The following is a 25,472-nucleotide window of genomic DNA, read 5'->3' as shown; positions in this document are numbered from 1 at the left end:
TCCACAAAAAAGGATGGTTTATTGGACTAAACTAAAGGATGTAATGCTTAGACACTGTAATCGTACTGACAATGCTGTTGCCAATGTAAAGAGAATTACACATGGAATATTTTTTCTGCTTATAATTAAGTCTAAGCACAGGAAATAAATGACAGAAAGGGCATTTGATGGTTTCCAAGTCACATAGCTTTGACAGACTAGAAAAGATCTTGCATACCCAATAATTTAAATATAATTTTAACTTTTTGCCTTGCTAAATTTGTTTTGTGCTTTTGAGTTCTCTTGAAGCTATAAAGAATTATAAAGTATTGGAGTGTGAGAAGTACAAAGTTGATCAGATTCCTAACAAAAATGTAGAGACAATAATTACAAAATACTGTCCTTTAAAAGGTATGCCACATTAACTTACTTTGAATTAGAGAATGACTGGCAGCTGCAGAGTTGGAATAACGTGATGAAAAAAACAACATGATATCAAACAGGTCAGATCTGTTTTTCTTTTCTCTTTTCCTATCAATACATCTCTCCTTACAGTACTATTGTGTCTGTACAGTGGATATTGCAGATGTTACATTTACTTATTTTGTTTGTCTTCAACATTTATTGGAATTGTTACCATCCAAATACTTCAGGTAATATATTCAATTTAACCCAACAATACTGATAAAACTGCATTGACAGTGCTTGGTTTTTGTTTGTAAAGTTGTCCTGATGAAATTCGAGACACCACTGAAGACAATACACCCTACATATGTATATTTACAAAACGTTCCACCAATTTCATGGCACAGATGGATTATGCGTGAATCCCAACAAGCAATCACATCACTAAAATTTTAGATAAACCGGCTGCCATTTCTGCCCTCTCCATTTAGCACTGGGGGCAACAAAATACTTGGACAAGCAACAGGTTCAGCAGATCCACAACCAATATAAAAAGATACAGACAAACATTTCAATACATTGCTGTAATAGGTTATAAGTAATAAAACCAAACCCAAACCCATATGTGTCCTCGTTCTGGACTTTTTGGTGCACATCAGATCCACCTACTGATTGTTTGCATCTATATCCTTAGAAGAACATGGCATCTTCAACCTAATGCGTTAACAACCATGCACATACAAATGCTTTTGTGCATATTCCACAAGAGACTTCTCACCCACAGTACAAGATAAACAGTACAACATATCGAAGAGTCTTTCTTAAATCCTACTTACCGTTGCCTTGTAAGAAAACGCATTATGGTAATATACAATGAGATTAAAAAAAAAATAAATGAACAATAACTGCTCAAACAGCAAGTATTATTAATTTTATCAGATGTATTTTTCAGAGTTCTTACTGACCAGTAAAACCTATACAAACTAAACCAAAACCAAGTGAAATTCAGTCCTTCACTTTAAATCAGAAGAAAGAAGAGCAAAATGACTTCAACACTTCGATGGCAGTACCATAAACCACGGCCTGTCACAAACTGAGTGCAAGAACTGGCACGGATTAGAACTGAGCAACTGAGACCACCCAGTAATCTGCAACTACACAAGTGTTCTGAAGAAATTCTACATGAGCTATGAAAGAGCAGTTTCAATACTTATGGAGGGTAACTGGCAGAGGACAGTCAGCATCAAAGAATGGTAAAAAGTACCACTGAAATATGCAAATGTATTACATCACAAAATTTAATTTTGCTGCCTGAAGTCACTAAATGTTTAGCAGTTACCATAATAGCAGGCCTACCCTCTCTCTAACAGAAAGCAACTGGTGGGAAGCTTCATGAACAGCTTTGCCCTGGCACCAGGTTGTGGTTTGAAGCTGAGCTCTAACACAGACATGCGCTGCAAAGCCTTTGCCTCATTGGCATAAGCAACGCTTCCAAAGAAAGATTCCAACTGTATTAAAAATTTTTTTATTTTCATTTGCTCTCCCCTTCCTCACAGTTCCCCCTCAGGATACATTATTGGTCTCTCACAGAAATCCACCTCATTCTTTACCAAAGCAGCAAAGCAAAAAACCCGTGCACAGTAGTAATAAGATATCCAAATAAAAACAACGCAAAGAAATGCTGCAGAAGGAATTCTTCTGGTTCTACATCAAAACCAAAACCAAGATGTCTGGGTTGTTAAGTTTTACTGTGTACTGAGGCACCAAAGCTGCCAGAGAGGTATGTCTGAACCAAAGACGTGCTATGCCGACCTAGCTCGCTTCAGTACAATTAGAGGTTCATTCACTGAATGAGATCTGAGTTCTGGTAGAATGTGGTGACACCAGCTGCTAAAGAAGAAAACTAGGAGTCTTGTCAGACCTTCAGGAAAGACAACAGTGAGGGCTGGGGGAATACCTGCATTATTTCAGTTACAGTAAAGAGAAGCCAATTTACAATATGACAAGAGTAAGTCAGCTTGCGTTACTGAAAATAATGTGGTGACTGTTGCCAACTCAGCAGGCAACCAGCTGTGAAGGTTTATTTGCAACAGTGACCACTTGAGCAGCTGGGCATTTTTTATCCCAGGGAAAGCTTGCGTTTTAACTGTACAGCTATCCAAGTCCAGCTGGTATCAGAGACATGAGGTAATCATTATTTCCAGAAGAATTAACAGCATGTCAAGGGTGACAGAGGAAAAATGATGGGGTAAAACTTTAAAATACAAGAACAACTAGTAGGTTTAAAATTGACAGACTTTTTTCATTTTAAGCCCTGTCCAGTGAAACACAGTTGAATAACATGAAGTATAAGTTTTCATAAACTGGCTCAAAAAATAAAAAAATCACCGCAACAATCAAACCCCGAACATTCCTTAATTAAATGAACAAGTCTCTTGGGAATGACACAGGCAGAAACCATACTTTTTGTAGACCAAACCTGAGCAGAGATCAGATTTTGTTTCTTTTCTGTAAATACACAAAATAAGTATTTCAAGATACAGCTGAAGTGGTGTCAAAATAGCAACGTCCTGGGTCACAATCAGAATTTTGTATATACAATTTGTATTAACTTAAAAAAATAAAGAAGTTCCAAATACCTCCGGAGAACATTCTAGGTTAGCAAAATGTCCTGTACAAAAGTAGGCCACATCTATTGGTTTAAAAGAAGTCCATAGCAGTTGGTCTCTTCTTAGCTGATACAGTAAATGGTTTCTTCATTTGAGGCTCTCCTGCTGGGGTACCTGTGGGTGACTTCAGCACCCCATGACGGGGTTTCTGTTCAGGATTGAAAGCCACACGGGAGGGTCCTTCTGGGCTCACCAGTATACTTTTGTCAGTCTTTTTAAACTCTGTTGAAAAACAAGTAAACAAGTTAAAAGAAATACAAATCCTGGAATAGCTGAGCCATCAATCAATCGTGGAATTACCCAACCCTGGAAGCCTGCCTTAGATCCTTAAGTCCGTCACTAAGCATCAGAAGCCTAAGACCTCGCAAAAGAATGGAGAGACGCTGGTGAAGCACATCTTTCAGCAGAGTTCCTTTGAGAATGGGGTCTGCTGCATTCCCCATGGTATCATAGACCACTGGAGACTCTGGGCCTACCCTCAGAAACAAGAGTTCCAGCTATCCTGGAGAACACCACACTTCAGTTTAAAAGATGACGATGGGTAAGAAGTGGCTCTACTCTGCTACACAGTACTGCTCTAGAGACTCTTGGTTACCCCTTCTGCTGGCAGGTAGTCTTTTTTTTTTTTCTCTTTGTACAGCTTGTGTTATATTAACATAAAGACATATATCTCAACCCACTATTCTCCACTTGAACTTGGCCTACAGCACACCTCAGAGAGAGAAAAAAAAGCTAAATGTATACACGGAATAAACTTCTACGCTATGAAGCAAGACATTTTTTTATTAGGGAAAACACTGTCTGCTTACATGTGGTATCCAGAAGGGAACTTCACATTTACCTACTCACTACCATTAATAAACCACAGGCAGCCAAGATAAAACAGAAATTTGCTATTATACAGCCTGAGTTCATCAGCATATCGGCACCTTTGTCGTGCGAACAGAAGTGAGCAATGACGACCGCAGTGTGCGTGTTTCCCTAAGAGGTGCCCTGCAGAACAGGCGGCTCAGGAAGGAGAGTTTGTCAGTCTGCTGCACTGCTTTCTACTCATAAGGCTCCATCTCCAAGTCAGTAACGCAACACCCTGGAATCATGCAAGTCTAGCTGTTGGGCCGAGTGTCCTAAGCTTTACCATCTCCTCTGGGCAGGAACCTGAGGATGGTTTATAAACTATTCACAAATATTGAGGCAAAAGGGACCAGAACCATGTTGGCCTAAAGAGGTGAAAAGTACAGGTGTGTACGAGTGTGCACAGCTTCCCCCTTCCTTGGCTACAAGAGAGACTCTGGAGACATACAGATTTATTAGACTCACCAGCAGTCATGTTTTTATTCAAGCCAAACGTGACTTTCTTGGAGCTGGATGACTGCAGCTTGTTCATCTATAAAGCAAAATAAAGACATGAAATAAAGTATGAGGCAAAGCTACGAGTTCTTTTACCTACATCCCATCAAAACCGACAAAGCAGCCCACTTCCTTCCTTCGATTTAGAGCCCAATCCTCTAGCACTGACCCCTGCTAAGACAGCACTGTTTTTCTAGCCAAAAGCAAACATATTCCATTTGTAGAGAAATCACACACTCTCCTTCACGTCATTATGTAATTCAACAACAAACAAGAAGGTATTTCTGTATTAAATACACTGGCTTCATAGCACTCAGGCCTCAAAGTGCAAAGTGGGTTTGAAAAGATACTACACATTAAAAAGGCTGAGAAAAGAGGGCAGTCTTTTGAAGCCCTGTACTGTTGCCAGCCTCCAGAAATGGGAAGAAATGGAGGCTAAGTCCCTTAGTAAGACTGAAAGTCAGTTTATGCTTTTGCTTTCTTGTGAAATGAGCAGGTTAGGTTTGGTGTCCTTTCAACAAGAAGGTAATTTTGAAAGCAATGGGGAAAGAAGAAGAGATTTGAAAGATGCCTACAACCCAATTTCTGAAACTCTGGAGCCATGTGTGATTCTGTCTACCAGGAAATGCAACAGCATTTCAGTTTTATCTGCCCGTGTTAGACTAAGAGAGTGGAAAAGACAGCATTGTGGTGGCTGCACCCACCACCCCCAGCCAAACCAGCAGCAGTTTGGTCCAGGCTCCAAAGGAGAGAGAGGCCTGAGTTGCAGCCAGGCCAAGAGCCCCTGTTAGGAAACCCACAAGAAAGCAGAACAGCACACTGAGCACCAATAAATCGTGGGTGCAGGGAGTCTCGTGTAGACCTTTCCCGCTGTGTGCAATTTGACTACAAGTCAGCCATTTGTTTCTATAAATATGACAGCGTGGGTAAGCAACTGTGAGCTCTCTCTGCTGAGCTCACTCTGGTGAGTGTTTTACTACTCATAGGTCAGTGGGTGAGCCCAATTTAAGTTTCATACCAATCATTTAGCTTAAGTAATGCATACTAAATATAATGAGTCCTCTAGAAGTACAAGACTGTGTGATATTTAATATGCTCTCTGCTTCATGTTACCTAGTAAGCTGGATTTGCTGAAATCTTAAGCTGTAAAGTGCTGCTCATATTTAATAAAAGCAGCTACAAACTACACTGAACACCTGCAAGATAAGGTCTAGTTTGCACTTTGCTGGGAAGAAGGGAATTGATTGGGAAAATGACTTAAGGCTAATGTGAAGACATGACAGACATCTGCAGAATGAGGGCTGTTTTGCACTTCCCCAAGAAGAAAAGGATTTATTCAGACAAAACAGCATCTGCAAGGCTATGGACTATAAACAATATCTACAGCTAAACAAAACAAAGGTACATATGAGATTAGTGAAAAAGATCCAATGAGAAGCAAGAAGACCCCAATCTGAAATGTTGCTATTGGACTGAATCATGGTATGAATGATCTGTAAAGATATAAAAATCTATGGTTTTCTGGGCTTAGCTGGACCCCTGTGCTGGTACCCAACTTGAGCCAGCCCTTTGCTATTCTACTCCATTATTATTTTTCTTTTTCCTATGAAGATGCCTGAAAGTTTGCTCTGCGAATGGATAAGCAGCATTTGGCTTGGCATATTTCCCCTATGTAGTAAATATAGAGTTAACCCACCACTTTTAAGTTGCACTTTTCTTTGATAAACATAACCATTGTTCTGCAGTAAGCAGAACCCTAAACCACTCCCCTGCAACAAGCATGCGTGAGGCCATGCCCTTTGCTGGAGCAGGTAGCTTGGGAAAAGACCTGTGCCCAGACTCAGCTACCAGCTGTGGGATTGCAATACCTGCATGGACGGGGCCCTGGTAGAAGAGATGGTGCTTCTGGCTTTCCTGAAGAACACTGGCTTTGGTAAAGTTGATTTTTCAAATTTTACAAAATCAATTCCTGGCTTTGGTAAAGTTGATTTTTCAAATTTTACAAAATCACTTCCCGGTTTTGCTTTCTTTTTCTTTAATGATGACAGAGCAGCACTGCTTTCCTATAAGGAAGAGAAAGGAAGAAATGCTCATAAGTACAAAAGTACTGTAGTTAACTCTACCTAGGACAGTGATCAGTGCTCAGAGCTTACCACACGCAGCTTCTGTAAATATCACCACAGCTGAGAAAGTGCTTAGTCGGTACTCACATAAGTTAATCATCATGGTTAACTTGCAGGAGTTAATTTTGCAGTTAGCGTGAATGAAAACAGAAGTTCAAGGCAAGCTCTGCATAGAAATAGGAAGGTCATTGCAAAGCAAAGAACTTGTAATATGTTTGTCTGGCCTGTCAGAGTACAACAAACATGGTTTTTTTCACATGCATGAGGCTGCCTTACAACTGATCCAGCCCTCCTGCACACCAAGTGCTGTTTTTTTTTCCTTGCCCTTAAGCAAAATCTCTTCTGTGGTACTTCTGGATGCAAAAGATATGCAGCTAATGAACAAACACAGCTTTACACTAAGATAGAAAGTTTGGAGAAATGGAAAAGGTAGAGTATGAACTCTGTCTATACTCTCAGAAATCCAGCTATTGCTTATTACTACAGTTTGCAGCCTCATATTCATACTGAGGACTGCCATTTAAAGCAATCCTCTCCAGCACAAGAGAATTCTTAGGAGCTGTACTGGCAGTGCCACTAATGGAGTGCAGCCTTCCAGAGCTTTCCAACCTGTTGGCCAGGAAGGCCAATGGCATCCTGGGGTGTATTAGAAGGGGAGTGGCTAGTAGATCGAGAGAGGTTCTCCTTCCCCTCTACTCTGCCCTGGTGAGACCACACCTGGAATATTGTGTCCAGTTCTGGCCCCTCAGTTCCAGCAGGACAGGGAACTGCTGGAGAGAGTCCAGCGCAGGGCAACAAAGATGATGAAGGGAGTGGAGCACCTCCCTTATGAAGAAAGGCTGAGGGAGCTGGGTCTCTTTAGCTTGGAGGAGACTGAGGGATGACCTCATTAATGTTTACAGATATATAAAGGATGAGTGTCACGAGGATGCAGCCAGGCTCTCCTTGGTGACAAACAATGATAGGACAAGGGGTAATGGGTACAAACTGGAACACAAAAGGTTCCACTTAAATATGAGAAGGAACTTCTTCCCGGTGAGGGTGACAGAACACTGGACCAGGCTGCCCAGGGAGGTTGTGGAGTCTCCTTCCCTGGAGATGTTTAAGACATGCCTGGACACCTTCCTGTGTAACCTCATCTAGGTGTTCCTGATCCACAGGGGGATTGGACTAGATGATCTTCTGAGGTCCCTTCCAATCCCTGACATTCTGTGATTCTGTCTATGGGCCCCAGATATCTGCAGACTATTGTGGTGGGATGTGCAGCTATACTTCACATCAACCTACAGATGTGAAATTCTGAAAGCAGTTTGTAGTCACGCTGCGGAAAATGTCCAGGGGATATGGTCTCTTTAATTCTGAAAATCACTTCGGCTTTAAACAAAGTGAAAAAGACTAAGGCTTCTAGCTTTCTGAATTCCAGAGATAATTGTGAAATAATGCTGAACTTGTCTCTTTTTTCCCCTTCTCCCCTTCCTCCTCCCTCTTGATATTTGAAGCTAATTCTTTGAAGGTGTGCTTTGTCTTTGAAATCAAGATTCAAAACATACCCCTCATGATTTCTGGGCACAAGACCAGTATTATGTAACTAAAATCAGGAAATAAAACAATTTTTTTTTTTTCTCAAGCAATGAAAACAAAATTAGCAAAGCCTAATTTCCTCCACATTTGTGCATTTTAGCTTTAACCCTGCCCTCCTTCTTATACCAACACTCTCATTCTCCTCTTGACTCAACTCCCAAATGTCTTTCCTCATTTCTGTCCCTTGCTCCCACTCAACACACACATATAGACACAGATATCTTGACTGGGCAAGAAACAGCAAATGCTGTCATATTCTTTGAATTACACATGGAAAGAGTGGCCCACTAGCCTGTGCACGGACTGGTCAGCCAGCCAGCAGGCAAGTGCTGGGCTCACGCTGCTGCCCATCCCTGTCCCTAAGGGGTTACGCTAATTTGGGCCACCAACTCATTTCCATGAAGCCTGCAGAAACATAGTCTTGAATCTACCATGGGTCTTTGAATCTGTTGCTACTTTGCAGCAAAGTTTTACAAATGGCGATGGGGGTGGCATGATCATATTTTCTTAGAAACTAAGCTTTTATAGGGAAAGAATGAGGAGGTGTGCAACAAGGAATATTTAGGCAACAGGAGACAAAGCCAACGGTTCCTTCTTCAGAAGCCCTGCAGTGAGAAAAATGCAGTCTGCACACTGGGAAGAGGAAACATTTTGGTTCTTCCTTCTCAGTACTTTACAATAAAAAAAAATAGAAAACGTCAGAGCTATTTTAATACTATTTAAGCAATGTTTCAAAATGAACTTTTTCTCCCTTGAAGGACTGAGTGGTTCAAATATGGGACTGCACTACTAAACTAATCAGAGAGTTTTAAACTTAAGTCAAACAGAAGTGAGCTGACAGGCCAGTAACATACACCTTTTCATCAGAGGAAACTGGAGTTGTTTTGTATTCTGAATCTCATTTATGCTTTATGAATTTTCTTTCCACCCAAGCGAGACTTCCAAGAATATAACTGCACCCCTAAATGTGTTAAGGTGAATACACACACAGGAAATGAGCAATTAAAACAGTTTCAGTGGCAGGAGAAGGAAGAACCCCTGCACTCTCTCTCTTAGCCACACTACCAAAAATATACAGTGCAAAATGCTTGACTCTCAAATCGCTGAACAAAATCAATGCTATTCTACTTATTGCCAAGAAGAAAATGGGGGTGGGAGGCAGAGGGGAAAAAAACCCATGCTTGTTCCCAAACCACAAGACATACGTTATTGAAGAAGAACACAATCAGACCTTGGTAGTGAAAAAAAAAAACAAACAGGTATTATCTTAGTAAGAAACTGGACCATTCATAAATGCGATCGTACAGCCACTGATGACATTGAAGGTCACAGTGTCTTATTCTCTGTTTGCTCTTTCTCCACACAGCACTAACAATTTGTTTAAGATGCAGAGCTGAGCTAGCAAAAGAAGCCACTATTGGAATTGTTGTGGGCAATTTCACAAGGAGCTTATACCAATCTAAGCATCTGCTGCTGAAAAAGGGATGTTCCATGTTTCCACTCTCATCCTTTTGCCAAAATATCACAGAATGTTAGGGAGTGGAAGGGACCTTGAAAGATCATCTAGTCCAATCCCCCTGCTGGAGCAGGAACACCTAGATGAGGTGACACAGGAATGTGTCCAGGCAGGTTCTGAATGTCTCCAGAGAAGGAGACTCCACATCCCCCCTGGGCAGCCTGTTCCAGTGCTCTGGCACCCTCACTGAGAAGAAGTTTCTTCTCATATTTAAGTGGAACCTTTTGTGTTCCAGTTTGAACCCATTACCCCTTGTCCTATCATTGTTTGTCACCGAGAAAAGCCTGGCTCTATCCCGTGTCAACATGCTGTGAGCTCAGAGACCCAGTGCAAAAGAATAATTATCCCAGGGACACAAAAAAAAAACCACCAAAACAACGAAAAACCAACAACCCCATATCCTAACAACCCAATTTTCAGCTAGATGTGTTCTTTGAGCTGAATAGCTGGCACAGGCTCTAGTGCCGTTGCACAGGAGGGCTCAAGACTGTGGCAGTGGTTGTGGATTTCTGGGGAACTGAGCTCTTTTTGCTGGCAATGCACGATGAGATTCGCACACAGCCTGCCCATGAAGCCCTGCACTCAGAAAGCTAAAGCCAAATTTGAAAATGAGCCTGGCAGTTCATGAAGAAGGCAGAGAAAAGAATGAGATATACATACCCCCTTCCTGCTTTTCTTGCAGGCAGTCTCCAGAACTCCATTTGCTTCGACAGAGTTCAACACCTCTTTTACTTTTCTCTTCTTTTTCAAGATTGCTGCTTTCTGGCTGGAGACTTTCATCCCTTCCAAACCAACCAGCTTTGTCTTTGTCTTCAATTTGACCTTTCTATAGTCTGCATCTTCTGACAGGGTCCCCAGCAATCCCTCCTTGTTGGATTTCAGGTCAGTTTGCTGCAAAAGGGTATCCCTGTTCATCAGGACAGCCCCTGCTTTCTGCTGCTTTCTCACAGCCTTAGGAGTTAAGGGTGTGACAGAAGGGCTGACACCCTCTGCCTCACTGGCATTAGCTGATCCATTCTGACACGCTGGTTTTACAGGAACATTCTGCACTTTGGAAATAATTTTCTTCAACTGACTCTTTTTGCTCTGATCTGTGTCTCTCAGACTGTTCTGTGCAGAGATACTGTGATTTTCCCTGGTGTCAGTTGCTGCATTTGTGGTCTCATTTGCCTCATTTAATAGCAATTTCTTTTTCTTCCTTTCCTTGTTATTTTCTGGCACCTTTCCCTGGCTAAAAACATTAGATCCAGATGTTTCAGCTACTCCCTCCTCAGAATTTCCATCAGCTGTTCCAGAATCAGCACTTAGGCTGTCCCTCTTCTTCCTTTTTTTCCTCTTCTTCTGGGGAACCAGTGCCTCCTTTGTACTTGACATCTCTTGTTCATCTTCTAAATCTGCCCCCAAAAGAATGCCATATAACACAGATGTGAAACACAAAGCTAATTACAAACAACTGAATTCTACCCTACTGCCCCCACCTTTTTTTCTTTAATTTCTTTTAAAACAGGCATACCATTTTCCTGCTATCAGCCAGCACAACTGTTTTACTATTACAGCTGGTCAGGACACTGCATTCCTCTGATGCCTGGCCTAATTAATAATTTGCTAACATCTGAGCCATTCCCTGTGATAACCCTATTTTATATGGAAATATTGCTAGAAAAAGTTGTTATTGCTCTCCTCTTAAGCCCATCAGAAGGGCAACTCAGGGGTTCAGTAGTTCGGTGAGATATTTTTGGGTATGATTGGGCTTGTGCCACATCACTATAAGCTGTGATGCTACAGATACTTGTGCCTGGTTCTCAGTAACTCTCTTCACCTTTTCAGAAACACCCCAAAAATCTTATATTCTAACAGTCATCCTATTTTAAGAAGACTGACATATTTCTGTTTTCCTACAGTAAATGGAACTGCTCAATGGAGCAATGTAAACAGCTTCCAGGTCTGCTTTTGATTGACATTTTGGAGGTGATAGTTGCTTCAAAATTGGTAATAAAATTCCCACCACTTTCAAAGAGACCTCCATTTCACATGTAACCTTCATCGCAACATGACACAAGTCAGTACATCCTGAGTAAAAGGTTTGTCTTCTTCAGAACAGCTTGTGTCTGATACTTCTAAATTAACACAAGTGACTGCAGATTGTCTCTCTTCCAAAGGTCGGTCTTGCCTTACCTTTTACTTTGTCCAACTTGTTTTTCTCCCATGGCTTGACAGCTTTTTTCTTTCGCCTTCCCCTGCTGAATTCATCATCGTCTTCATCTGTAGAAACATCTTCGGGAAAATCTTGGGGGAAGATTCCTGTTGAGGAGGAAGGATAAGGTATCTGAAAACTAACAGTTCTACTTCTATTAACAGTTATGCTGTTCATATGCAGCATAACTCCCACGGAAAGAAAATAAACTCCTCATTCCACACTAAACCCAAAAGAAAATCATATGAGTGATTACTGTTTAAGTAAAAATAGTAACCTTTTATTTAAGGACCAAGTACGAGGTTGCTCCAATTGTAAAGAGGATTTCGCCATCACACCAAAAAAGTGTAATGTGTCTTAATGAGATTTTAAAAAAAACTCACAAAACCCTCAAAACAGTGCTCTTGAGATTCATATTAAAGAAAAAAATAAAATATTTGCAATACACATTGTACAGGAACATTATATATCCTTTAAAGGAAAGAAATTACTGTCTCTGTCTGCTTTTCAGTCCTTACCTTCTGCTAAGTCCTGGAACCTGGAGGTGGGGAGGAAGAGAGAGAAGGAAGAACAAAACAGTATTACTGGTTTAGTACCAATAATAATACTAGCAGCATAGTGTCACTGTACCTATTATGTTTTTGTTAAAATAGAAACAACATATTTTGCACAGGCAGTTACAAAGAGCTCATTCCAGAAGAGATCTGCCTCAGAAATCCAAAAAACTCAAACCAAATCACTGGAACTATTGAGAAAATGGCACGTTAACTCTTCTCCTGTGTTTGTAACTAGCAACACACAGAATCTAATGTCACATCCTGCAGTACAAACCCACCCAGTGCAGATACCCCTTGGCCAGCTATGGTTGTCTCCTACCAATGAGCAACAGTAGCACAGGCTTCAAGCACATTATGCACCTTACCCAGGGCTGTGAGACAAGCCTGCTCTTGAGGTATTGTCGCCAGGACAAGTGGAGGTGGAGAGAAAGCAAAGCTGTTTAGAACAAGGTGGCACATGCAAGGCGTATTTCAACAGAACTCACTTTTTGACCAGCTTGTACAGACGCTTTCTGTTAAGGGAAGGTGCGTTTTTCTTGCTTGCCAATTCAAAGAGTTTGTCAGCAACAGCCTTATAATCAAACTGTTGGAGGAAAGTATGATACAGCTTTTCTTAGTCAGCTTATTCATGCAGGATAACCCAATGCAACTCATGTTATCAGCACTTCAAGTAGCATACACATCCTTTCAACAGCCACATCCTTTAAACCCAAAGTATTTTTTCCTTGTTGAAATTTATACCCTCTTCACACATGTATAGTGACTTTTACAGACAGTTGCTTTACTAACAGAACCACTGAACTCATTATCACTTTCTCAAACATCTCTAACCTTAATTCTTACTCAAGAGAGAAGCCAATCGAATCAAAACTCACACAAATATCAGAGTACACAGAGTACACAAACTCACACAAGTATCAGATTTAAAGTGTGTCATGTCCTAATTCTTGCTTAAAAGCCACAGATGCCTGAAGCGTATCTGCCTGCCTGTGCGTGTGTTTTATTGGTGGACCTGTCAAAAACATTACACTGCACTGGAAATCCATGTAAAAAACCCCCAAATTGCAATGTTACCCTCTCTCCTATGTATCCCATCATCTATTACTTTTCTTCTTATTACCAATGAAATTTATGCTGACAGCTTCACCACCCATAGTGACTTGGCTTTCGCCACATATTTTTGAACTCTTGAAACAGGAAGGGAGGAGCAGAAAAAGAGAAGTTATGAGAGAGAAGAACGCAGGATTCAGAATTTAGATAAGGATTTATTTTCTTATAAACTACTCATAGAGTACATGTTACATAAATAGCACCTTACATTAAAGCAGAAGGGACTAAAACTTTGTAACTTGTTTCTGCAACTAACACCTTTCACTTCCACGTCTTGAAAGGGACACGAGAAAAGAAAAACAGAGAGGGAGTACAAGAACAAAGCAAGCAAGCCACAAACCTGAAGAACAGTCCCAATACCATCATCAGAATTTTCATAACCATCCTCTGTTTTTTCAGAGCTCTGTACTGATTTTCTTGACAAACATCTGTCTCCTATTAAATAAAGAAGACTGAATATTAATGTTGTCAGCATGCACTACTCTGAAAGACAGAAGATCAGGTGCACTTTTCTTCATGCTCTCTTGTGAGCCTGGACTGATTTAACTACATTATGTCACCATTATGCAAAACACAACTATGGCATTGTCTGAGTGCCTTTTAAAAAGTTGGTCTGTACCAGAGCACTATATCTGGACTGAAAACCATCCTGCTCAGCCATTTTAAAAAATTATTTAAAACTCCCACAATGCCAAAACCTCATAATCCTAAAAAATGTTCTGGACATCCAAGAGCCAAAAGTCAGACTGGGTTATCATCTAGGACTGTTGCAGAAAGCTGATTTTAGAGAGACCACTGATATTTGTGATATGTTGTTTTGGAGTCACTTTGTCTAAGTGCATCTGAAGGGATGAGAGGAAAACACAATTATCCTTACAATATCTTCAACATGTATTTGACTGGTTCAGAGCAGAAATGTATTATTAAGAATCAGATTTTTAAATCCTAGTGTTACCAAGGCCATTTAGAACTTCCTCCTCACCTTTGGTTTTCAATGCCTCTTCATTTTCCTCTTTGTCTTCTTCAGATGCATCCTCCTCGTCACTGTTGCTGCCCAGTTCTTTCATCAGGTCCTCGATGGCGTAGGGGGACTGATCCACAATGATCTCAAAGATACCAGTGGCGACGGCATGCAGCACACTTCGACTGTGTTACAAGAGAGCGGGGATGAGAGTTGAAAGGCAAAAGCATGCACGCTCTCCCCTCTCACAATTAAAAAATGGAAATTTGAGGGACACAGGGAAAACGGATTAAAAAGATGATCTCAGAAGAGCATCTAGCTCTCCAGATGAGGCAAGTGAACCTGTTACTTCCTGGACAGCAGTCTTTTAATCCAAACAGTGTCCTGCCAGTGTTTATATGCTGCTCTATATCACAAGGCAACAACAAAAAATCTACCCAGAGCAGCTGTCCTATGTATGTTTGAAAAAATATAAGCAGACAAAACCAAGCAACAAAGGCTGATCTAGTTCTTATAAATCCATGAAGGTTATCTCTAGCTTTGATAAACACAAGGTATCTTCAAATGACTGTGCACATCATTAATACAATATCCTTCTTTCTCTACATTCTGAAGTTATGCTTTGGCTCTTCTTCAATCCATTTATTACCATGTGGAGCAGTAAATGCAGAATTTCTTAATTCTTAAAAAATATGTATAATTTCATTAAACTTACTCCTTTGAATTGGCAGCAATTTTGCAGAAAGGTTCAATGAACTTGAGATTCTGGTCTGCTGTGAGCTGTATAATTAGAAAGAAAGAAAGAAAGAAAAATAATTAGTACAGTAAATATTGTATATGTGTACAATTAAATTCCTTGAATATTTGGTGTATGGGATCTTCTTTAAGAAGTTAAGCTGAAGTCCTTCAGCATATTATCTGGTTCCAACTGACAGGAGTATCCAGTGACTTTTTGTTACCTCTGCTACCACCAACTTCCAGAAATTCTCTGGAAGCATTACAAAAATGTTGATTGCCTTGCAGACTTGAATCTACTGAGTAGAGAAACATAACAAACCTTATTATTTTAGATATGGAAACAAGAGGCAGAGAAAACTTAATTTTGTGTAGTTTCACAAAGAAGGTCTGTAGCAGACATGAGTAAGATCTGAGTTTCCCTTTGCTGGACTGCTTGGACCAAAAAACACTGTCAGCTACAGTTGCACTAAGGATAAAAAACCTTCCCTAAGTTCGATTTATGAGTATCATCTGCAATTTCAAATAGTCTAGGAGACTAATTCCCCATGCTTCCTGTGTGTGGCTTAGCCACAGTTTTGTGACTGCAGAGCTGCAGAAATCATTTGGGCTCCAAGTGCAGGCACTTGTTTTGTGCAGATGCCTTCTCTCTCACACTCCACAACCCAGAACTACAAAAGCTGCAGGCAGGATCACTTTCAATACTGACTGCAAAGAACGCAAATGGAAAACTGCGAACAGTTCCACCCACTGCGAGGAGATGTATCAGATGCCAGAAACAAGAGGAGGTAAATGAGCAGAAGGCTGGAGCAGGGCACGGGGCAGCGAGCAGCTCGCCCCCACAGAGCAACAGGAGACGCACTCTTCGGAAGAAGTTCAGCAGCAACAGCTGCAGTAGTGACTTTCAGTGCCTGCAAAACTCTGCACTGCGGTCACATCAACCAAAATTAAGGACAAGAGCAACAGGGATAAAGAGCAGAGAGAGACATGTCATCAACAACATGAACAAATGGACGCAGAGGGTAACTTGCTCAAGGAGCAGCCAACAAGGTTTGAAACTGACAAGAAGCAAGTAATGGACAACTTTGAAAGCTCACTGTCTCCCTCTATTTAGGTGTCATAATCAGCCAAGAGAAGGCTTTATGTCAGTTTGTGCAAAAGCAAAGACTGGAAAATGTGTTCACACAAGGAAAAAGATGTTAAGTCCTTTCTGTTGAAACAAACAAACGAGAGTGGCGTAACTTTTATATCACTAATTCTAACTTCAATTTGGAGCAGTATACCAGCACTCAGGAACTACTCACTGTCTACACTAAGACATGGACAAAAGTAAAAGCATAAATTGTAATAAGTCACTTTCTTCACGCTTATTCAGTGTTGCTGTGTTAATTTAAAATTGTTAAAACATATATACATAATACATAAAAATTATATTTCTTGTAAAATGCTGCATGCTACAGTTAACTTTAATCAGGAAGAAAACTACAATGTATGTTCTAACCTCCTTTGCACCAACTTTAGCCAATTCATCCAGATAGATATCAATGAAATGTAACTTTATCCCAACAGGAGCACTGCTCTCTGGGTCCATAATTTCTTTAATTTGTAGCTGCAGGAATAGATCAATCAGACTGAAAAATAAAGAGGAAAAAAGAACAAGATATTAATATTCAGTTGCTCACGTTCTATTTGCTTTGAAAACAAACTCCAGTCATTCACAGTTTTACCAGTTCTTTAAGATGGCTGTCCAAGACTCATAAGAAACAAATCCAGTGACCAATTTTCATATCTTAAAGGAAACTTTAAAAAAAAATCCATCCATAATCAGAACTCTTTACAGCCTAGATGATTTTGTAGTGTCAGACAATCCACTCAATGCAGTTTGCTACAGTGAAAAATCACTGTTTAAAAATTCATACCTTAATTTGGACTGAAGTTTATTATGCTATATGATTGATGGGTAGGAGGAGGGACGTTTGAGCCAGCCATTCCAAAGACACAGCTGTCACATTCATCCATCCCTGATGGGCAACACCTCATACTCTTCCATTTTATGAGAAGATTTTCATTTTGGTGCACACCCAAGAATGAAATATGATACTGATCCTTCTCAAACTCATTTCAACTGTGCAGACTTTGCCTTCATTAAAGCATGTTGTCCACTGTCCCTTGTAGCAAAACAAGTACAATGAAGAACTGACTGAGGGCTAAGCCAGGTGCAAAGAGAAAATCATTATTCCAATAGCTCAAGTTACAAGTGACTGGGCTGTGTACAAGTAGGACTGTGGCTCCATTCAGTTACTGACTTCTGGAGTACTAACAAATACTGCTGGACTGACATGGCTCAGAGAGACAGGCTGTCATTGCTGCATCTAAGCAGCACTTGGAACCTAATTTTTTAAATTATTTTTTATTTTTTTTTCTCTGAGGCATGTCCCAGCTATCTTTCAGGAAAGTGAAGATTTATATGTTCCACACTTTCTCCCCTGGCATTCTGTAGGATCTCCTGCAGTTTTGCTCAGAACAAACATTTCCAGTTCCAAAGAGAATTTTAAAACATTCTGAAACCACTAAGATTATTTTGGTTTTACTTTTAGTACTCCTTTCTTCAAAGGCATTTTCAAAAAAAGATAAATGGAACACACACTAGGCAGCTTCTAGGCTCCAGCTGGGAGGGAAAGGCAGCTCCTGAGCTCCCTCACTCTGCAAATAAAGGAATCATGATCTTCTCTTCCCACATTGCCTCCTCTGGTGGGGAAGGGCCTTCCTGGCCACCCTTCCAGTGAGGCTGGAAAAAGGGAGGCAAAGCCCTAAGAAGCCTTGTCAGAGATCTGTTTGGGTGACCATGTGTCTGCCATGGGAAGGTGCGTGGAAAATAAGGGCTTCGGCTTTATCACACATTCTTCCCACACTCTCTGTCTCTGTCAAGGAGCATTTTCATCTGCCAGGGAGCTGGGGTTGTTTAGTCTAGAGAAGAGGAGGCTCAGAGGTGACCTCATCACTCTCTATAACTACCTGAAGGGAAGTTATAGGCAGGTGGGGATTGGTCTCTTCTCCCAGGCAGTTAGCAATAGGACAAGGGGGCATGGGCTTAAACTCTACCAGGGGAAATTTAGGCTGGATATTAGAAAGAAATTCTTTACAGAGAGAGTGATCAGGCATTGGAATGGCCTGCCCAGGGAGGTGGTGGACTCGCCGTCCCTAGAGGTTTTTAAACTGAGATTGGACATGGCACTTAGTGCCATGATCTAGTAAATGGACTAGAGTTGGACCAAGGGTTGGACTCGATGATCTCTGAGGTGTTTTCCAACCCAGTCGATTCTGTGATTCTGTGATTCTGTGATCTCTTCATCTGTGGGTGTTTACCCAAGGCAAAATTAAGGTAGAACAGAGGGGATGTGATATACTTTAACTTTGCTTTCTTTTCTGTTTCCACAAAAACATGTCTATAGGCATTCTACATTTCAGAAGGCAAGGGAGAGAAAGGATAGCCTTAACACTAGGTTATCAAGAACTTTTAATCAAAAGACTCAGAGCTCTTCATCAGTTTAAACCCAGAGCAAGCTTATTAGTTGCAAAAGAGCTTGAAACAGAGCAAGATGACTGCAATTATTATAACAAGCTACCAGACTGAGTTTATTCCAAACCCCTTCTGGGATGGGCTCCTTGTCTAATCTCTCCACAGGTGATACTCCATTGATAGCTTTCCTGGCTAAATCAGTCAGATCTAGCAAACTCCATTATAAATTTGGAAACCCTAGATTTCACAACTACTTGGAATACCACATGACAAGCTCCTACATTCAGGTTTTGCACAAGTGTACATCAACTACTTTCTCAAGTGTCTTTCTGTGAAACACGCACAAAATCGTTTAGGTTAATGTGACAGTGTGCATTTAACTTAATGAAGTGTAACACCTAACTTTGTTTCTAAGCTACATATCAGAAGTGCTTTGGAGAACAAATAAGCTCTAGTGTTAAGGCTTAATGACAGCACCATTTGTGGAGAAAAAGGATCTATTAAATAGTAATGTATTTGATAAAGGTAAATGGAGCAACTTCTTTATAGTGCAACTACGTTCAGAAACCTGCTCACCTTTCATCCCATTCATTTCTTTTCAGTACTTCAAAGGATTGCCTCAAAATCATACGCATTAGCTGCAAAGTAAAAGATTCGTTATATGTGTTGTTCATGAAAACAGATAAAGGAGTTACCGTGACTGTAACATGAATAGACTTCTTAGTAAAGCTCTTTGTAGCACAAAAAGGTGGCAATATTCCTCATATGAATATTTCCACAGACTTGTCTATCATGTCAAGCAACAGAAGGATGCTGTGAAGCTCAAAAGACAAACTATTTTCACATCCTAAGCCCAGAGAAATATATGACCGTTTCTACTATACAGCTTTCTCTTGCTCCATCACCCTGATTTCTTCATTAAGTGCTTCCAAATCTAAAAAACCCACAGCTTAAACTGGAGACAGCAAAACACCACAGATGGTACAATAATTTAATTTACTTGAAGCTTGCACTAAGAGACATATATGTAAAACAGCTACATTAAAGTGGCTCAAAACACTTTACTTACTGAAAGACCTGGCTTCTGCTAACATTGAGAAACTAAAACCAGCAGTGAACATGCCTGCAATTAACTTCTTTCAAAGAAGATGATTAACTTGATTTTGGTATTTACAAACGTAGTTTTTAAGATTCTTCTCTTGCTGGTTTTACTATTTGTTTTAATAAATTGTTTCCTATAGAAAGAATTATCATAGTTGAATGTACTACAGTGGATACTTTAGTAGTGGAAAGTTGGGGTTCTAGTGACAACTACATTATACAATCACTAAAAAGTCTTTAAACAGTCTGATCTAAATAACTGATGCTGATGCAGTGTCCTGTGAGACAGTATTTATATGTCATATAGAAATGCATGAGAAATATCACTATGTTATAAAGAAAAGCAAACAAGAAAGCACTTGCAGCACGACATCAGCTATAATGGAGTTTAGATTTGCAGTGGTGAATGAAAGCCTTTAAAACAAGGATTTCTTGCAACGCTTCAAGAAGAGTCACTTGTCTTTTCTTACAACATACATAAATCTGTGTGTAGAAAAAGCTGCCTTCCAGCATACGACCACTACATCTTTTCTCACAGAAAAGACCTACAAGGAAGTTAGTATTACCATATAGTACTTATCAAGGCGCAGGTTGTCTATTCCATTCCATTCACGGTTCATAGTTTGCCAAAATGTCTGAATGAACAGGTGTCCTGTAAGAGAGTAAGAAAATATACCTGCATGTCTGGCCCAACAGGTTGTTTTGCTAGCCTAAAAGAATCTCAAGAAATCATGACAATGTGAGAAAGGGACGCATATTCCTAGGGATTTGCCTAGTAACAGGGACAGAGCTATGGGAAGACATGCTTGAGATGGGTACAAGGATAAGTCAATAAAACTTCAGAACAAAACAAAAAAAGGTACCCAGCTACTCTTAAAGACAAGTGTAATTACGGGGACAGCTTTGTATCTGTTTTGTGTTACATACACACAAGTTAGAGCAAAATATCAATTCTGCACTCATTTTTACCCATGCAAGTTCTGGTGTTGACTGAGCACTGTGTTTCAAGTGCATTTTGAATACCAGGTGCTTAACAACAGCTCATGAAACAAGGTTGGGTTTGAGTAGGAAATACACAGAACAAGTAAGTCTATGCAGAACAAAGAAGGCGATAAGTTTGCTTTGCCACCCACCCTGCAAAGCCTCACCTTTACCACACTGGAGAAACAGCCCTTCCCCTGTGACAAGCAGAAACAAACCACAACTCATGCTTTCCTTAGTGCCATCACACATACCAGCTGGACAAAAAGCAAAGAACAAACAAAGCAGCACACCTATCTGGCTCTTTCTATTCTGGCACTGTGATGGTGGTCTCAAAATCACCAAAGATGAAAGCACCTTACAAAGCATTCGATAACAAAATAGTACTTACGAGCCTCCACGTTCTGAATCACATGGATAAGCTGCGAGATATTGTTTGCAAGTTCCTCCTAGAAGTAAATACAGTTAGTATAGCACGTTTCAGTGCTTGATCTCCTCACTAAACATGCAACCAGAAACCAACAAAAAGAATGAATAGCATGAAACTTACCTCAAAAATAAAAATACTGTCTTAACAGCTGCTTTAGTACTATAGTTATCATTCCACTGGGATTAGATCAATTGTAAGAGAAGATTCAAGGGTACGAAGCTCTGTTCACTTCACCAGACCTCTACACAAGTCATATGTTTAACAGCAGACAAAATTAAATTAGGAGAAAAATCCCATTCAGAAGGTGACTCCAAAAATGATGCCATTTAGGCTTCTGTTCATCTGGTGAAGATCATCAAGTTATAGTCACCTCTCTTGCACATGCCACATATGGGCAGCAGGGGAAGGGAAAAAAAGGTGAGCAAAACTCACTAAGGTAATTTTCACTATTCTCAATTAGTATGTCCCTGTAGTATATTTTAGAAGAGACCCACTGAAGCAAACATAAAATCAGTTACTATACCTGTAACAGAGGTTTATCCTGCATCCACATACAATAGAACAGGCCCTTCCATATTTTTAGCAGTTCTTCCTGGCTGAAGCCACCTGCAGAACAGAAATTGTCTAAATGAAAATGAAAAATCTCACATTTCCACCAAAACGTTTTCATACAGTTGCCTCTATTTCCTGCTTTCTTCTTTGTCTTAAAACCTGAATCTATTGTATTAGCAACCACAGCATGCAAAACTGAAGGCCTTCTTTACCTTTAAGCTACCTTGAAAAGGATTTTGGTTTTAGGGCTTTGATTGTAACCCTGTCCGTATGTACAGGGTGGGAGTTTGGATTAGTGATGTCACAAGCACTCACTGAAGACACGCCACTTTCATGCTAGCCTTGTTAGTAATTCTATTTGGGAGTTACTCCGTTTTGACATTGCTATCACTAAAACTGTTCTAGACAATCTCCAAGGACCAGATCCACAGGGGCTCATTTCAGAGGAAATGACATAAATCCTTTACAGATCTGCACCCAAATAAGTGCAGCTCTGTCAGATAGAAAACCACACAGCAATCTTTCCTCTTTTAACAAAAGTTACTTTTATTTATTATTTTCTCACCAATTCATTTACCAATTGTCTCCATAAAGATATCCTGCTATTATCAGCCCAGTAAAGTATGCTCTTCTTCTCTTGCAATGTACAGATTTTAAGAAGAATGAGTTAACAAGGAAAAAAAGGACCACTTCCAAGGAATACTGTGCTCACCCAAGTTCATCAGCACATACAACAACTTCAGAGAGTCGGTAGTTCTGTGCCTGTAGAAGAAGCCCAGTAGAGTTCAGCCTGTTTGACTGGGGCTGCTGATCCCTTTCAGAGGAAATTTCAGTTTGTTTTGTTTTAATTTCAAGCCATGGCATGTGGTAGAGATTGTTATGGGAATTACACATGCCAGCCACCATAACAGAGTTCAACTCTAGGTTTCTACATAAGCTAAACTCTGTGGAGTTTAATTTCTTGTTAGAAAATAAAAAGTTCAGCATGACGTGTAATTCAGCCTTAGCACTGACCATGCTGAGCAGTCCTGCCTACCTGTGAAACAGGTGACTGAGGCGTCAGGTGAAATTCTTTCAAAAGTTAGCGTGTTCTCAGCTGTTTAAGGTAGGGTATCTAGCTGGGTTATCTAACATATGAACTGCAACCCTATCAGAACACTGGATGGATAGAAGACTGCTAATTAATAAATGACTTAAATATCTACTGAACATAACACTTTCTCTCCAAGTCCAAAGAAGATAACTTTTGTTTTAGTATCACTGTCTTGAATAGTATGTAACAGTAAGTACATCTAAGAGCTCTGGAAATTAGTCACCATTGTTTCCTACTCATTTGCATTTCACGGTGGGCTGATTTTAATGTGCAAAAGGTTCACATCCCAATTCATAATTTCCCTGTGGTGGCTTCCTAATATCTTTTACCTCAGTTAGGGGACTCCTGTCCATTTGGCAGGCTACTTCCACAAACTTAAAGGAATCTGCACTTTGCAATGAGATGCACAGAGCACTCCTGAATACACAGAAGCCACATTCAGCTTAGGAAGTCTCCAGAGTTAAAAACAGCTGTAGACTCAGAAAGTACTTGGGAGGAATACAATGTACACTCACTTGCTCTTAATAGTCCCCAGGTAATCCCAAGATCTATGGTAACTGTCAGAAATGGGATAATGGGCTATTTGGCTCTCTGACCTGACCCTGTAAGGCTGTTCTTATGTGCTCTTCCTTCTATCAAACGTGGCTAATGGGTCAAATACTATTTTGAAAGGTAAGAGGGTAAAGGGAAGAAACAACATCTATTCCCCAGCCTCTTTTCAAGGAATTAACTCAGGTTAAACTAACATTCCAGTTTCAGTTTAGCTCTTGGGGTGACAGGCCTAGGCTGGCTTCCTCAAAGCCAAAGGAGTGTGTATGCATAAAGCTCAGTACCAGTTTCCCAAATGCTGTCGGAAGGTTTACTAGGTCAGACGCAGTGCTCTGCAAATGCTCATGACCCGCTTCCCCCCTGAGTTGTGTGTGTCCAGCTTGCAAAACAGTGTGCTGGAAAAAGCAATCCAGAATCATCACAGAATCTCTTGGGCACCTCCGCACTGTGCTCCTTATGACTCCAACAGGAAGGTTTCCTGAGCTGGATCCGTGAATTCACACAGTGCTACGACTGACCTCGTAAGCCTCCCATAACCTGCATCCATGAGGAGAGTGCAAAGGAGGCACCTTCAGCCTGACATGGCTAAACACAGCTGTGCCCAGGGACACCACTGAAGTGCCCATGCACTGGACTCCACGTTCTAAGGCAGCAGTACACAGCGCCATCTGGGATAATATACCTCATTGAAAAAAAAGCTTTCGATACCGTGAATGTGGAGGTAACAGGTAACCCATATAATGTGAGTGGGTAACTGAGAATCAACTGCAATTATGCCAGTGCTGAAACACTCCTGAGCTTTCCTCAATTCCCTTTAATGCACTACCTCACCATGCACCATAGCAGAAAATAAAACTACATGTTCCATACATTGGGCTGCACTCAGTTGCCTTTACGTTCTGTTCCTGAGAGGAGCATGGGAGCCACACCACCCCGGTGCCGGCAGCGGTGACGCTGCCAGCAAGGCCCCCCGCCCCGGGCCTCCCCGAGCCCTCCCGCCCCCCGAGCCGGCGCCGAGCCCCGGCCTGAACGCGGGGGAAGCTTTATGGGTGCGGATCCCAAAGGGTCCCCGCTCTGCCGAGGGCTGTTGGCGCCGCACTCGGCGCCTGCAGGATCACCGAGGCGAATACTTTCGGCGATAGAATCCAGACGTTAATAATAATAGCTATAATAAAAACCAACACCACAAGTAATAGAAGTCTCCCAAGCGCCCGCAGGTGGTGGCCGCACGGTGCCGGGTCGGGGAGCCGGAGGCGGGTCCCGGCTCCCGGTCACACGTGCTTCCGCTCCCCACGCCGGCCTGACGGGACCGCCGCTCCACCAGCGCCTCCACGCCCACGCCGCTGGCCCCGGCCACCGGCCCCACCCGGGTCCCCACCAGTCCCACCGGCCCCGAGAAGCGACGGGCCGGACAGCGCCGTGCCGTGCCGAGCCGAGCCGAGCCAGGCCCTACCGTCCGGCCGCTGGGTCCGGACGCTGATGTACCCCCGCAGTTTCTTGAGGGCACGGTCCCGGATGCGCTTCTCGTTGGCAGCCAGCCGCTGTGCGAACTGGACCTCGGGCGGCTGCACGGCGGCGGGAGCCATGGTCTGTCCTCAGTCCAACCCGGCCCGGCCCGTCCGCGCCGCGCACAGTCAGACGCCGCCCGATGGCGTCACCGACGCCCTCGTCGCCCGCCTCCGTCGTCATCGCAGGGCGGGCGGCGCGGCGGTGGGGGTACGGCCACGCCTCGCTGGGTGGCTGGTGTGGCTGCGGGCGTGTCGCCCCAAACCCGTCTGTGACAGCCCGAAAACTCATCGGTACCAACGGGGCAGAAGGGAGCGGGAGGAGGACCCGCCCGGGCCCCCTCGGGCTCCCCCCACCCGCCCATAGCCCAGGACCCTATGTCACCCCCCCCGGGGCCGCCAGCCCCTGCCCAAACGACACCGCAGCCGGGCCGCCCTCCAGCTCCTCCACAGCGCTGCCCGGCCATGGGCGCCGCCGAGCCCTTCCCCAGGCAGGCGCCCGCCGCCCTGCGGCTGCTCCGGGCGGGGCGGTCCCCGGCAGCATGTCCTGCCCGCCCCTCATCC

General features: G+C 42.0%; 1 protein-coding gene and 1 long non-coding RNA gene across 2 annotated transcripts; one reads left to right on the top strand and one right to left on the bottom strand.

Moving 5' to 3' along the window:
- Positions 1-25,221, bottom strand: RRP1B (ribosomal RNA processing 1B). Its single transcript, XM_065069171.1, has 16 exons — positions 24,857-25,221; positions 21,733-21,815; positions 21,171-21,228; positions 20,365-20,450; positions 19,274-19,335; positions 16,679-16,808; positions 15,158-15,222; positions 14,464-14,627; positions 13,822-13,916; positions 12,857-12,954; positions 12,333-12,352; positions 11,796-11,921; positions 10,281-11,014; positions 6,269-6,463; positions 4,371-4,437; positions 1-3,275 (listed from the first exon to the last, which is right to left on the bottom strand). Exons 1-16 carry the CDS (start codon positions 24,987-24,989, stop codon positions 3,085-3,087), a joined length of 2,307 nt encoding a protein of 768 aa, XP_064925243.1. The 5' UTR covers positions 24,990-25,221; the 3' UTR covers positions 1-3,084.
- LOC135579883 (uncharacterized) lies at positions 6,176-15,542 on the top strand. The gene is made up of 2 exons (XR_010473759.1): positions 6,176-6,333; positions 14,509-15,542. It is a non-coding gene; the product is annotated as an uncharacterized LOC135579883 (long non-coding RNA).
- Positions 25,222-25,472: the final 251 nt, after the last annotated feature.

The sequence above is a fragment of the Columba livia genome, chromosome 1 (genome assembly GCF_036013475.1).
Source record: "Columba livia isolate bColLiv1 breed racing homer chromosome 1, bColLiv1.pat.W.v2, whole genome shotgun sequence".
NCBI classification, from domain to species: domain Eukaryota; kingdom Metazoa; phylum Chordata; class Aves; order Columbiformes; family Columbidae; genus Columba; species Columba livia.
Note: the sequence above shows the minus strand (reverse complement) of the source record. Positions and strands in the feature narration are given on the sequence as shown.

Excerpts from the sequence above, each read along its gene's own strand:
- RRP1B (XM_065069171.1), bottom strand. The coding sequence starts at position 24,989 with ATGGCTCCCGCCGCCGTGCAGCCGCCCGAGGTCCAGTTCGCACAGCGG. Across the intron at positions 21,229-21,732 it reads AGGATAAACCTCTGTTACAG|GAGGAACTTGCAAACAATAT; the intron begins GTATAGTAACTG and ends ATTTACTTCTAG. Across the intron at positions 11,015-11,795 it reads CAAGTTGGACAAAGTAAAAG|ATTTAGAAGATGAACAAGAG; the intron begins GTAAGGCAAGAC and ends TTTTGGGGGCAG.